Source organism: Ailuropoda melanoleuca, chromosome 1 (assembly GCF_002007445.2).
Source record: "Ailuropoda melanoleuca isolate Jingjing chromosome 1, ASM200744v2, whole genome shotgun sequence".
NCBI classification, from domain to species: Eukaryota; Metazoa; Chordata; class Mammalia; order Carnivora; family Ursidae; genus Ailuropoda; species Ailuropoda melanoleuca.
In genome coordinates, this window is record NC_048218.1 from 123,177,600 (window position 1) to 123,192,593 (window position 14,994).

Here is a 14,994-nt window from a genome sequence, read left to right on the forward strand (position 1 = left end):
GAACCCCTGACCTCCCAGCTCATCCTCCCTGTTCCCCCTTTGCTGCTTCTAAGTCTCTATAAAATTCCCTCTTGCCCTGAATCCCTGGGGCAGAGTGCTCCCCTGCTTGTGAGACACTGAGCGCCCCAATCCATGGATTGCTCTCCTTTGAATAAAGGACACCACACTCTACACACTGAATTGCTTCACTTTTGTTGTTTGACACACCCAGGGGAGTATTCGCATGGAGGTCTGGCACAGACTTCATCGCACTAAGGCTGGTCATGGCCAACAGGTGTTGAGCCTTTGATGTCAGCAGTGTTTGAAGAAAAATGCGAACAGTCATTGAGAGAAACAGAGTTTTCAGTGCTGGCAATGTGAAATAAAATTTATTTTCATGAAAGAATAGATGGTTGTGGATTTTCTCCCCAAAAGGAAGATTTTCACGTTGGTGAAAATCTAGAAAATAGAGAAAGGAGGAAGGAAAAATTTCAACCAATTTCTCACCCCGCACATTGCTTGCCTGCTATACTAAGATGCTTTCCACCTGCTGTTTTCTTGTCACTCCCATTGTCATCTCTTTCCCACTTAACTTTGTAGCACAGCTGCCCTAGACACCTGCTGAGGGTCTGAATGATGGGCCTGGAATATTCTTTTGACAGAGTATTGTAATCAATACCTCACGAACTCAGCACAAAGCCTGCGTTTTGAGACACTTGAGCCTTAAATTCTGGTGACAGCTTGGCATGTCTGCCTTTCAGGGCTCGCCAAGAGGAGGAGTTCAGGAACTGGGTCTGGTAGTGGGTGTGAAGGACCCAAACCCCCCTGCCCCGGCCAAGTCCCCTTCCTGACCATCCCCACTGCCCTCTCCCCTCAGGCTGACAGGCTATCATTAGCATAACTAATCACCATAACTATATGCAGGACGCCCTGGTATACTTGGGATAACAGAAAAGGAACCTTCATTTCAATTGGAAGGCAATGCTACCTTTACTTCTCAAAGCTTCATTTCAGATGCAGTTCTCAGCTGACTCTTCTTGAGACCCTGTCTTTACCACTTCTGAAGATCTGACATTTGAACTGCAGGACGTGATCCCGCCCCCTGACCCTCACTGTCCCTGCTCTCTGGGCCCCTCCCACCCTCCCTCTCCCCTTTCTCTCAGCAGTATCTGCTGGTACCACCTGGAAGCAGCATCTCAGCCCCTATCCTGCCCTCTGCCACCCACCCCTGTGGTCTTCTCCCAGCAGGTGCAGCCACAAGGTCACTTGGGCTTCTGACCCCATGGCAGAACTCAGAACCATGCTGGGTCTCCTTGCTATCCTGTGGGTCCTCCTGTTTCCCGGTGAGTCTGGACTCCCTCTTGCTTGCCAGGTGTGGGCGCTGCCCTGAGGCTTTGGCCCCCCTGACCTCATCATGATCTCCCTTACAGGCAGACTGGCAGGGATTAGACTGGAGCAACCAGCCTTGGTCGTGGCACGCAGTGGCACCTGGGTCACCCTGTCCTGCAGAGCAAATACCAAAGTCAGCTACATCCACTGGTACCAGCACCAGGAGGGCAACGCTCCCCAGAGGCTCCTTATAGTGGCACTATTTTCGTCTTACGTGCAAACAGATTCGGTTCTGAAAGGGGACAAGGTCACTGCCAGGAGGGGCTCAGATGGCAAGAGCTGTAACCTGTTGATGTCGAAGCTGGAGAAGAGCGACGAGGGCGTGTACTACTGCGCTGCCTGGGAAGCTCACAGCCCTGCATGCCTTCCTGGTCCCAGCACAAAAAGGTCTCTGACTCCCTGGGCAATGCGTGGCTGGCACCTTTCACTGGCTCTGGGTCCCTGGGGTTGCTCTGGGGTCAGCCCTCAGCACCCCGGACTCTCACTAACGCCCCCTCCGCAGGTCCACTGCACAGAACCCTGGAGACCCAGGGAGCTGTCCTGTCTGGAGGGACTTCTCTGAAGATCGTCCAGCACGGCGTTTCTGAAGCATCTGGAGCAGAATCTGTGCTGCTCAATGCAGGAGCCACGAGCCACTAGCCACACGTGGCTCCTGAGCGCGTGAAATGTAGCTAGTCCACTAGTCCAAGCTGAGATGGGCTCTCTGTGTAACATACAAACCATTATTTTGAAGACTCAAAAAGAAGACAGACTATCTCTTTAATAGTTTCTATATTGACTGCATGTTGAAATAATATTTATGATATCTTGAACTGAGTAAAAATAGCTTTACTTGTTCTTTTAACCTTTCTTTGATGCAACAGATAGACCATTTTTAATTTGTGTCTCAAACTGATGACTTACTTTTATTTCTATTGGACAGTGCTGTTATAGACCGGTGATTTAAGATTCTGACCATGTCCCCTGAATAATGTGCAAATAAAATATTGTGTAAATGGTGTCAAGTTTGAAGGACTCTCTGGAGATTTACCACAAAATGGTTATAAGCTGAGACTGAAAGTCACCTCCTGATTCCCGTTTCTAAGTTGCTGCCCCGCCGATTTTTAATTACTTTGCAGTGAGCACAGAGTCAGTGAGCAGAAACACAGAAAACAATCTCACTGACTTTCCAGCACCCTCACACCCTGGCACGCCTGGCCCTTAACGCCTGTGGGGGGACATGACCCTCAGGCAGGTCGATGTATCAACCCTGGATGAGACCTGAGTCACTTTACCTTCTGCTTCTCCCTGAATGCTGCCCCATATGGGATTTGGGGTCCAGATTCCCTAGACCTCTGTTCTCTGACCTATAAAATAAGGTGGTTTAACTGCCACAAATACAGGACCGATTTCTGTATTAAGTTAATATTATACAAATAACATATCACTATGTTCACTACCTTCATATAAAGTTAGTCAAATTCTTGAAAACCCTCTGCTTCTATACGTGGGGAAGAAAAAAAGCTCTTCCTGGAGGTCTGAGCTGAATGAAACCCATTTTCAGTTGAAAATTCAAAGTCCAATTACAGCTTAATCACATTGGTAAAAATGATTAATGAAAGGAAAGTCTAAGTGCTCTGAAGGAAACTGGTCCCTCAGATTCATTAACTCCTCATCTGTCTCCCTGAGCTTCTGTTCTTGTCATGGGAGATTTATATTTAACACATGCCTGCTTGTGAAAAAACCCAACACTCCTACCCTCTACTGAAGGCTGGGTCAAGGCTAAGACCTCCAGCAGGTGCAGGAAGGGTGGGGGAGGAGGGGCAGAAACTTACCTTTGCTCTGTTTTGGGGATTTTCCTTCATTTGTCTTCCCCATTTCCCAGTACACCTGAACCCTTTCCTCTCAGTGCCTGACTCCACAGAGGCGTGACTCTGAGACCTGATTAGAAAGTAGCTAAATATTGAGGGCATTCTCATGAGAAGTCATCCCAAGTCAATGTAAATCTGAATTTTCTACATGGTTCTATACGTCTTGCTTTTGAGGTACGACCTGGAAGGACAGTGGTCTTGTGCATGGATCAAAAACCCATTGTGGTGGTGGGGGTAACTTTGAAGTCATTTCCTCCTCCTGCCCTAGTCCTTGTGGATAAATGAGCTTCACCAAGGACACCTGGGCCATACACAGTAAAGCCAAACCAGCGAAACCAACCAGCCCTCCTGTCCTAAGTAAACTTTTGCCAATGAAATGTTTGTTTACATGTCTAATTTATAAAGACACTGAAAGCATCTTACTAGAATGTACAAGACCTAGAAAGCACAGTGGCCACTCCATTAATGTCTGTTGAACTGAGATTCGTATTTTGACTATTTCTGAGGGGCTCCCGTTAGGGCTTGCATGTGGGATTTTACACAGATACACGCTCCACATGTCCTGATGATTTGGGCTCGACTCAGTTGTTTTCATATCTGGCGTGGATGAGACACAATAAGTTTAAATAATAGAACCAACATTATGTTATCAAATTAATGCCAAATAAAGTCTAATAACATCTTCAGAATCACAATTTTCATAGTTCCATTATCCATTACCAGCTGCCCACACATACTAATACCATGGGAAAAGTGATGTCTCTTACCTCAGAGTCACCTTGTGAAAACCGTTATTTTAAAAATTTCCAGGCACACCTGGAAATCCGTGTTGACTGTTCTGATTTCAGTCTTATGTTCTGCTTGGAGAATTAGCTCGGAGACACACCTGGGGCAGAGGAAAGTGCACAACTTGTAGATGTCACCTCTGCACATTGGGATCAGAATAGTTTTCTCTTTATCACTACTGTGGTCCCCAAGTTGTCTCATAGAAACCTTGTCTCACTTTTGAATGTTATTTTAAAATTTATTGGATACAGAATTCACACGTTTCATAATATTAAAAATCGCTGTATATTCCTGAGCGTCTAGAAACAACATGTGAAATCTGATGGTTAGAAAGGCCTGTAATTGGCTCTGTCCTGATCACTTTTCTCCCCTCTTCTCAAACAACCTTGGCTTCTTTTATAAAACAAAATCTCACTTTCTCTCCTGATGGCCATTGACACTCTGCCAAGTTAGAGACAAGATTCACACTTGGGAGAGCCCAGAGTAGCTTCTGGGAAGAGGGTGTCTTTTCCTCTGTGTAGGACAGATACCAGGTCCTACAGAGGGCTGCACAAATCTCAGTCTTCTTGTTAATACTGTACTGTAACGTCCCTGCTGTCTTTAAGTCTCTTTTGCCCACATGCAGTGTCAGGAATGGGATCCCCTCAAGCACAATTGCATACAGAGAGGCATGTAACTGTGATTTCATTCAGCAAGATGGTCTGGCACTTTTATTGTGTGAAAACATGATCTGTTAGCTTTCATGGAAGGTGGCTGGTAATTAGGTTCACGTGATCTTCACCCGGAGACTGAGAAGAAGATAGATTTTCAAGTTGGATTGTGTGTGTTCCCTTCTTTGGGGGCACAGGTTTTTCTCCCAGGCAAAGGACAGGAGTGGACGCTGAGGGGTATAAACGGTGGACTTTGCTGAATGCCTTCTGTTTTCCCCGCAGAAAAATATTCTCCTCATTTATTCTCAGGATTTATTCTCCTCATTTCTCCACTTTGCTCAGTGCTCCAGGAGGCTAACCCCTATGGACTACAGTAACGGGCATCTTTGCTCTGATTTCCATTGAATGTTGGCCACTAAGAGTTGAAGCTCAAAGGAATTTGGCCTTGTTACTTGACAAACAACATTCAATCCCTCATTCCTGGGCACTACCTTTCCAGGACTCTGAATCCAGGGCCTTGGGAGAAAAGAAAAAAATTCTCCCAGTGGATTAAAAAGGAATGGCTAATCCCACCTGCACCTCTTGGTTCCTGCACCTCTGGCTGTGGGGTAGATGGTGCCATATGTTGGACCCAGGGAGGATGCCACCAACCCAAAGCCACTTGTCATAGAGGGAACCCTGAGCTCACTGCTCCCACTTCCCAGTCTCCTGCTGGTGCTCCCACTGACTGTTCCAACAGCAACCAGCAGATAAGGAAGACCACAGACGGAGTCCGTGAGGGTCGGTCTAGTAATGTCCAGGGCAAGGTAAAGAGAGGTGGACAGTCCATCTGCAGGATCAAAAGGAGAAAACCAAGCAGATGGCCAAATAAGTGGTTATGCTTGTCCCCAGATTAGTAAAACAATTTGGAATAGGGGAATAAGAGGAAGATTGTATCTAAATTGATTCATGTCACTTTCCACAAAGCCACCAAGGTCCCATCTCTAACGGAACAGGATGTGCCCTGTCCCGTCAGTAACAACACAGGAAACGGGACAAGTGTTGAGAGGTTATCACTAAATTCTATATTTTTCTAGTTTATGAACTAAGAAAAGTGCATGTAGATGATTTGTAATGTTTTTGCTCTTCAGTTAAATCAGGGATTCCCAGGTATTTGTCTACTTATTAAGTAAATCATCAACACCTAAGTAGAATTAAAAAAAAATAATTTAAAAAGACCTATTTATAGATAAATGATTATACTGTTTTATGAACCAATATTATGATGAATCCAATTCTGTGTTCTTGATGTTCTTTGACGTAATAAGCACATGTACAGCAGTGAACCAATCCTAACTCTTGTTAAAAGACACTAGAGAAATGCCTGCCACTTTCATAATGTCAGCTAAAATCCAGCCTCTCACGTGTGTTATAATTGATCTATCTTTTCTGCTCTTCCTTAACCTGCTTTCTTGTACCGATGAGTCAACACTTAATTGTTTCAATCACAAGCTGATCATTCCTATCTACTGTAGTTCTGTTGCATTTTTTTTAACTTCTAAATTGAAGTTACAAACTAATTACCAAAAATCTGCAGTTACATTCTGAAAGTGGTAGAATTAGCATTTGGAGTCCACAGTTCAACAGATTTCTTTGATTCCTTTTCCTTGCTCAGCTAAAGGAAAAGAATTAATCATGTGTACAGAGTTGCCTGTATAGTCATTGTCTCAAGGAACTCAGTTCCATATGAAAATAAATACATATAACGTAATGCTCTATTAAGAACATAATGGCAGGGACACCTGGGTGCTCAGTCAGATAAGTGACTGTTGATTTTGGCTCAGGTCATGAGCTCGGCTCTGAGATCAAGCCCATTATTGGGCCAGTCTGCACTGAGCATGGAGCCTGCTTGAGGTTCTCTGTTTCCTTCTCCCTCTGCCTTTCCCTGCTCCCACTCTCTCTCTCTAAAAAAAGAAAGAAAGAATATAATAACTACTTTTTAGTGAAAACTCCTTATGTCCTAGGCACTGTATTAAGCACTTTATATATTTTTAATTATGCAACGTCTCTGTATCAGAGGAAAGAGGAAAGGGAGTCTGATGCCTGACAATTGTTCCCCCACAAATGCCACTAATTGTGCCCCGGATGTCTGGTTTTACACAATCACCTATTGACTTGGTTTCCCATTTACAGACTGTGAATGTTGAAATGGTCTGATTATCTCAGGGAGAAGAAAGATGCCCAGAGATATTCAGAATTGTGAAAAGCTCAAGCTGAGGATGCTGGCAATGATGAAAAAGGAACTTATATCCATTTGTCTCCATTGGCTGCTAGAAAATGTGGAAAGTTGCTCAGAATATAAAGTAAAATGAAACAAGAAGAAAACAAAACACTATGTTGCACCTTTAACTTGTGTTATATCCCACAAAATAATATTTATGTCCATATCTGCCAGAAGAAATCTAGAAGTTCATACACGATAATGGAAAGAGTTGCTGATCTTGGTGGTAGGCTCATGGGAATTTTTTTTTTTATCATCTTTATCTTTTTTCTCTACGTTTCTTCAGGGGAGATCGTTGCCCGCATGTCCTACTTAGCAGCCCTGTGACTTTCCTTGAGTCATGCGTCACTCCTCTGTCCCTCACTGTCCCGATCTATGAAATGAAAACTACAAGCATCGATATCATGTGATCGCTGTGAAGACGGAAAAAGTGAAGGACGTTTAGAAAAAAAAAGTCTAACAAATAAAAAATGCTCATTAAATATTAGCTCTTCTGAAGATTAATATTTATTAACATGAAATATTTTGAACTATTATACTGAGAAAGTGTGTTCATAAAATGGTTTCTGGCAAGTAGAAATCTTTCCCATGTCTAGAGAAATCAAGATGCTCCCATGGTTCCTTCACATTCATGGCAAACAGTCTTCCTAAGACCACCAGCCTATTCTGAGATGGACACAGCAAGCAAGGGGCCTATAAAAGACAGTGAGTGCCCTCAGTCCCCAGTCCCCACAAGCCTGCCATTAGCATGATAAGGCCAACAACCCACATTCATCAACTACTTCTTTCTGCCCCCCATAAGTCAGGCCACGCCCTCCTAACACTGAGCCAGGAGGCATCCTGCAATGAGGTCCCCACTGTCCTGTCTTTTCCTTTAGGACACAGCCTGGCAGACAGGATGTCACTTCTCCAAGCATTTATCTTCTCCTTCTGGGCTCATGAGTCACATTCCCAGACCATTTCAGTCTACGTGAGAGAACACAGAAATTCTGTAATGTTTCTTATATTATCAGAAGTTCATTGGAAATTCTCTTCTTTTACTTCCAGTTGGACTTGGTTTATCAAAAGTGGAGTAGTTCTAGATATCCATTTCCACAAAAGTAAAGAAAAATATTGACATATATTGCAAGAAATCCAGCTTAAGTTTTGAAATGGAAGTCATTCCTTGGTAAGGGCAGAAACCAAATCAGACTTTAGGGCATCCAGTTTTTGTGAGGTTGACAAAAATCCCAGCTTAAAGTCATGTAGGTGGGAAGAACAAAGTTGAGGCAACAACGTATTCTCAAAATTTTACTTCAATTCTTAGCATAAATTTCCAACAGTGGCAACCACAACCAGCCCCCAGCTGGGCTCCCAGCCTCAGCCTCCCCTGGCTTGCAGTACTTGGGGAGCTTTCTAGAAAGCCAGCTTGGAATATATCTGCACATTAGTTTAGCTGACCCCAGGAAATGTTCTTCCAAAGGGTTCTTTGACACTATTTCCCAATGAAATAGTCCCGTCCTCTGTGGGGACTGAGAGCACACAGGCTGTACCACTGTCTATCATCTCACCATAAAGAGACTTAAGTATGTAGGTAAGGTTCAGGCTAAGAGAGGGAATCATGGGATGTCATTATTACAGCATTTAAATAAGTCCTTCTGTAATATAATCATTATTGGTCCACTTTACGACAAAAGAAATTAAACCTTAAGGAATGTAGGCTTAATGTTCAGCCATAAGGCAGTAAGTCCATGCTTTCTGACCTGAACTAAACTGCTCTGAAAGGTTTGAGGACTACAATTCCTTAAGTGAACTCTAGGGGACCTGGTGAATTCACACTGGAGCAAAGCCCTTTCCCTGGCAGCTGTGGGGAGATTTGTGCCAGCATGATGCCATCAGAATAGAGCTCCAAATTCATCGAGGCTGTGAGATGGGCCACCATACTGGACAAACCATTGAGTCTCCCTTTGAAAGAAGAGAGAGAACCTGGACCAGAAGAGCTAAACTCTCTCTCTCTCTCTCTCTGTGTGTGTGTGTGTGTGTGTGTGTGTGTGTGTAAGTTCTCTCTCAGTGTTCTCTCTTCTGAGCACGTTAGCTCCTGTAGCCCACACCACCTAAATGTTCTGCTCCAGTGTTATCCACAAGCATGCCTGACTCCTGAGGTAACTGAAGTACTAAGGGGTCAGTGACTTGTCACCCACATCAGCTGGCTCCTCTTGACTGTTGTACTAAACCACTTCTTCACTGCAGGACAACCCAAAGAACAATACGCTGTCCCCCACAGGAGAGGCAGACTGCTATTAAACATTAACTAACACAAATTATTATGATGTGCTCAAACACATGTTCAGGACTTGAGTGATTAGGTGTCTTCAGAGAATACGTAAAATATCAATAAACTATCAGTTGGCTTTTCAATATAAAGGAGTGACAAGACCCTTATTTTCTATTTCTAGTAGTACTATATGCAGTGGGCTTCTTGTAGGAATGTGGATATCTCCTTGCAACTTTCCTATATGAACTGTTCACCTTAATGATGAATTCCCCAAGGCACACGACTATATTCATTCCCTTTATCCTCTATTTCAAGGCCCCACAGCCAATTGTTCAACTTTGAGATATGCTGGGGGAAAGAGGGATTTGCAGGCTGGGCAGACGCAAGAGATGGAATTAGATACATGATCCTTCAGCCCTTCTTCTCCCACCTCGGGTGGACTCAGGTTCTTTGGTTGTCATTTTAATTCACACTGTTCAGGACCATGACAGTTCCTTTTTGGGGGGACCACTGTCTTCTTGAGCCTGAACAGAACCTTCCTAGTCCCCTATATTTTTTATGGAAGCACATTGGAGGCTAGAACCCGAGTGGAACACACCGAGTGCAGGAAGACAAGCCTTTTTCAAAAGGAATGCATCAAAAGTGTGAATTCTGCTTGTCAAGAAATCTTAACTACAGTATTGTTTTGCTTCGCAAGATGTCTTTCCTAAAAGTGTTTTCTCCTGTCACATACAGAAGACCAATGTACCTCTGTAATACAGTGTTTTCAGAGAAGCAGATCTCGGGAGACAAGTGTTATATCAGCTTTTCAATATGAAAGCTAGAAAAGTCAGTGAAAATTTCAATGATAAGCAAATGGAAAGAGGCAAATAACTTATGCTGCATTCAAGTGATGGAATACTGTGAAGCCAATGAAAATGGTATTTTTAGATTTATTAATAAAAAAGTGAAATGTTTCCATTCAAATATAAAAAAACCCAATGGAATTCAAGTAACTATACATTAAATCTCAAATCTGTAATGCCTCTCTTGGCGGAAGAAGCAAAATGAAAGGAAATATTTGGGTTTTAAGATAGCCTTTTCCTTGACAGAGAGGATGGATTATTTTTTTCCTTCCTTTCTTTTTTAGTAATTTGATATATTTTCAAAAACAGGTACTACAGGAATTTTTACAATAAAAATATTATTTCACAAGGTCATTTTTTCTTGTTTTTCAATATAATAAATATATGACTTGAAAGCATCAGAAAGGACTTCTTGTCATATGCATAATATACTTTCTGTTCATTAACATTTATCACGCACACGTACTTCTTTTTCATTCTCATTTTTAGACTGATAATGTAACTTTTTCAAGTTTGGAAAACACTTATTTTGTCAAGTATAGATGTAGAATCTGAGACCAAAAGAAAAGATTCAATAACTCAGTTGACATCCAAAGAGTTAAGTAGTATAGAACGGTGTCTATTTTCATAAGTCATTTGAGTAATATTCACAAGAACTTTTAAGGGCCTGAAAATTTTTCAAACTACAAAGTTAACTAATGGTTTAAGTGGCAAAGGAGGGTAATAATTATCTCTGGCAATTAAAAATGATATTCTCATAGATTATTTAAAGACCTGCAGTATTGTTCACAGTAATAAATGAACCCAAATCAGAGAATATAAAGCCAAATATACAAAATTCACTTAAAAATGTATATTTATATATCAAATACGAAGCAATCCTATTTGTATTCTGATATACACAGAGAAAATTCAAAGTGAAAGTAAATTATGGATACCTTCTATTGTCATTTTTATATCTCAATTAATTCAGATTTTCTTTATGGAACTACTGTTACTTATATCCATTCTCATATTTAAGGCTCTGTGTCCTTACATGAGTCTCTTCTCTTTGCCACTGTCCTCATTTGTGAAATGGAGATTAATCATAACAGCTATTTCATGGGACTGCGGAAAGGAGTAAATAAAATAATGCAAGAGAACATTTAGAACATTGCCTGACAAATAGCAAGTCTAGAATGGACAGAGGATGGATATTCATTGTCAAGCTTATTATGACATATTACACATAACACTGCTTTGAAGGTGACCATCTTCATCATGTGACATCACGCTCATGAGACAGTAGCAAGGCCCAGGGTGAGTAGAAGCTGGTTTCCAGAGACGGCTCTCACCCATGTATGCCCAGCAATTGCAGCCTCGTCCCTTCTTGGAGGGACCCAGACTATAAATGAAATCTGATTTCTCTGAGTCCTAATTTGCATCGTAACATCTCAATTAACTTTACGAAACACCACAATACTCCAGTGCTTGTGTACATGGCATATTCAATAACATCAATGAGATATTTCAAGGTCTGATTGTTGTTTTGTTGTGCTGCGTTATGGAAGAGTAAAGGTCAGGTTTCTTATCCAAACCCTGAATCACTATCAAATCAGAGACAGATAGATATAGGGGCTGACCCCAGGAGGCCTGTCCTCCTGTTTCTGAGCAATGTTTCTGCAGCATGGGATGCCAGGGGGAGTGGCTGAGTGGGTGTGAGAATCATCCTGCCAAACCCTGAGAGACACATTCATACCAGGAATTTCTTTCCAGATTGGAAACACTCTCACCCTATCTGCCCAGCACTCACGGGGCACAGGAAGCCCCAGACCTGCCCATATCTGTGGCAGATCATGAAGAACCCCAGGGAGCTATCTAAGCCACCGCTTCTTCTAAGAAATCTGAACAACCCCCCCTCCCTCCTGTCACTGGCCGGACAAGTCCTGCTACCAAGTACCTCACCTCTTACCTTGTCACTGGGGACCCAGCCAGCACAATGAGATGCCACTGATGGAAACAGTCAGTTCTGATCCCTCTGGGTCTGAGCGCCCCAGTCACTTCACTCTACAAGATATACTACCAAAATTATTATTATTATTATTATTATTATTATTATTAAAGATATATATATATTTATTTTAGAGACATGGGGGGAGGGCTGAAGGAGAGAGAGGATCCTTAGGCAGACTCCCTGCTGAGCATAGAACCCTACCTGAGGTTTGATCCCAGGACCCTGAGATCATGACCTGAGCCGAAATCAAGAGTTGGCTGCTTAACTGACAGAGCCACCCAGGGACCTCAAGAAATTCTTTAATGTTACCTTTTCCATTATCATTTGTTCATGGGAATTTCTCTTCTTTGCTTGGAGTTGACCTTGGGCAAGTAAAGTTAGAACAACCTGAAATATCAAATTAGAGGGCCCACATATATTGGAAAGTATGCACTGAGCATATTAACAAAGCAGCCATGCACTGGTTCTGGCAGAAAGCAGACCAGGGATAGAATAGCTAACATTTGCCTTGACAAACCTTGGTCAAGGTTGCTTAGGTGGGAGGACAACAAACTTCTACTTTAACCTTGAAAATAAATTTCTTAGTGCAAGGAGACAAGGCCGTGTACTACTGTGGCTGCTGGATTGGGACCCACGGCATCAGCGTTGCCAAGAGAAGGTGCACAAGAACGGTCCTCAGGTCTGACCCACCCACATCCTGCTCCATACGGGCAACCACGGAGGCTGCGCAGCTGGGTGGCAGCCTGAGCCGCTCCCTCTGCGGTATTTCCTGAAGTTTGCAGTAAGACATCATAGATTCTGCTCAGACAGTGAGCCCCATTGAATTCAGCAATTGTGTCCCCAATTAAAGCAATTTGATATCATTTCCCACTAAACTGAACTGTCGAGGAACTCTGAAATAGCAGGGTGGATATTTCAGACAAAAATCCATTTGTCTCTTTGAGTCAGAGAATTCTAGTACCTGAATGGTTCAGAATGAAGACAGGAGAGGGGTATACATTTTACATAAATATTTCTTGTTATTATGACATTCCAAATTTATTCATGGGCATTGTAGTTTTCAGACATAGAAAGATCTTTCACACATAAAAACTCCATGCCTTTATTAGTAACCTGTGGCCATGCTAAAGGAATCTCCTAACCCTTATATCTGTAACTAAACAATCAGCTATTTGGGAAATAGGAGAGGCTGAGGTATAAATCCTGTATCCTAGAGGTAGAAGCAGGGCCTCACTCCACATTCGGGGCTCAAGGCTGGGAGAAAACCAGCACTGCTCCATTGGAACAGGCCCCTGAGCACATCAGGTGTCTCCAACATGGCGGATAGGCCTCTAAGACTTTGTTCTCTGGGGTTCTTCAAATAAAACTAAAGATCCTACATAAGGATCAGGTGGTTAAAAAGAATGATAATACATGCACCCTTTATAAAGAAAAGGAAGACAATATTTCTCACAAATTAATAAAATAAAAAATAATGATTGATAATTGCATTCTGTGATTAGTAGGTGGATGGCTGCCAGTTTTCAAGGAATAACGAAACGAAGTGTAACACGTGCAACTATAAAAACTCCTCTCCTACCTCTTGGAGTCCACTTTCCAACCACAGAAAAACAATTACTTCAGAAAATGTTCTAATATTGGAACCTTTGGTAACATGGACATCTGATTACATCCTGCCTTCTACCCCGGTTCCTGATATAAGGACAACACACTCATTCTCTGTTTCTCCTCCTAAGAATCAGGCAGTGCTATCAAGTGCAGAGACGCCATGGAAACAGAATGAATTCCTCCCACAACCGTGTCAGCCCCTTCCCAGGGCAACCTCAGGATCTTGTGTCCCACACCCTGTGCATAGTGATTCCTGACTGTGGTGGATCCCAGCGGGAGGAACCTGAGGGCCTGGGTCTCAAGAGGGCCTCACCTGTCCCCTAACACATCTACAGAAACAAAGGTAAGACCCCTGGATGAAATATGGAGTCAGAGAACAACAAACCCTTTCCAGAAGGAGGGGAATGAAGAGGGATCAAGCTTCTCATAGTATCTGCGCTAAATTCTTTGCACAGATTATTTCATTTAACCCTCAAAAGAGAGAGCAGAATTCAGCTGAAGTGTCTGCATGGGGACTGATCTCAGCAGTTGGAGCCACGGTGACTTTTCAACACACAGCAACCATGAAACACTATAGTAACAAATAGGAGGGAATGAGTAAACTTATCTGTGTGGCTTTGATGTGATAAGATACTATGTAGCTGTTACAAAGATGTTTTTTGAAGAATTGTAAGTAAAATTTACAAATTTACTGAAAGCCAAAGCAAGTGTCCCCAGATCTGGCCTTGGCGGGCATTTCTAAGGTGTGCAGATTAAGCTCCAAGGGGCCCAGAACATGTCGCCTCAAGAGAGGACTTGTTCAAGATGGAGGGCCAAAGGTAGAGTCAGTATTTTCAGCACACCTGAAGTCAATTTTTTTTTTGCTTTTACATTTAATAGTGAGATTATTTATATAACAATAAAAAATATAACTATGTATATGACTTACTTAAAATGATTATATATTTAATTTTCCCACCTAATACTATTACTATTTAACTTCCAAGAAAAACAAAAACTAAAAAACTACAATTAGCCATAGTGATAATGGTTACCATGATATGGGCATCTGCAAACCACGTATATGCCCAGCAACCCCCAGTTTTATAATTAAGTTTTATTGAATTACAACCTTGACCGTATGTTTACAAATCGTCTATATCTGCTCTTGCAGTACACCAGTAGAGTTGAATGGTTGCAACAGAGACCTACAAATGCTAAAATATTTACCATTTGTCCTCACAGAAAACCTTTGTCAATCAGTACCCTGCAATGATTTCTGAGGATTGACATTTATTTTTATTTTCTTTCCTTATTTCTCAGTGTTTCTTCAATGACCCTTTGTTACATAGCCACTCTCCCTATATTAAGTGCCTTACTTTGCATAAATTGCTTAACATC

The 14,994-nt window shown here is 42.4% G+C and overlaps 1 gene segment (V, D, J or C); it reads left to right on the top strand.

The window, feature by feature from the left end:
- The first annotated feature begins 1,071 nt into the window (after positions 1-1,071).
- Positions 1,072-2,427, top strand: LOC105234544. The segment is given in 3 exon segments: positions 1,072-1,322; positions 1,410-1,755; positions 1,871-2,427. Coding segments are annotated over 3 exon segments (492 nt in total).
- The last annotated feature ends 12,567 nt before the right edge of the window (positions 2,428-14,994 follow it).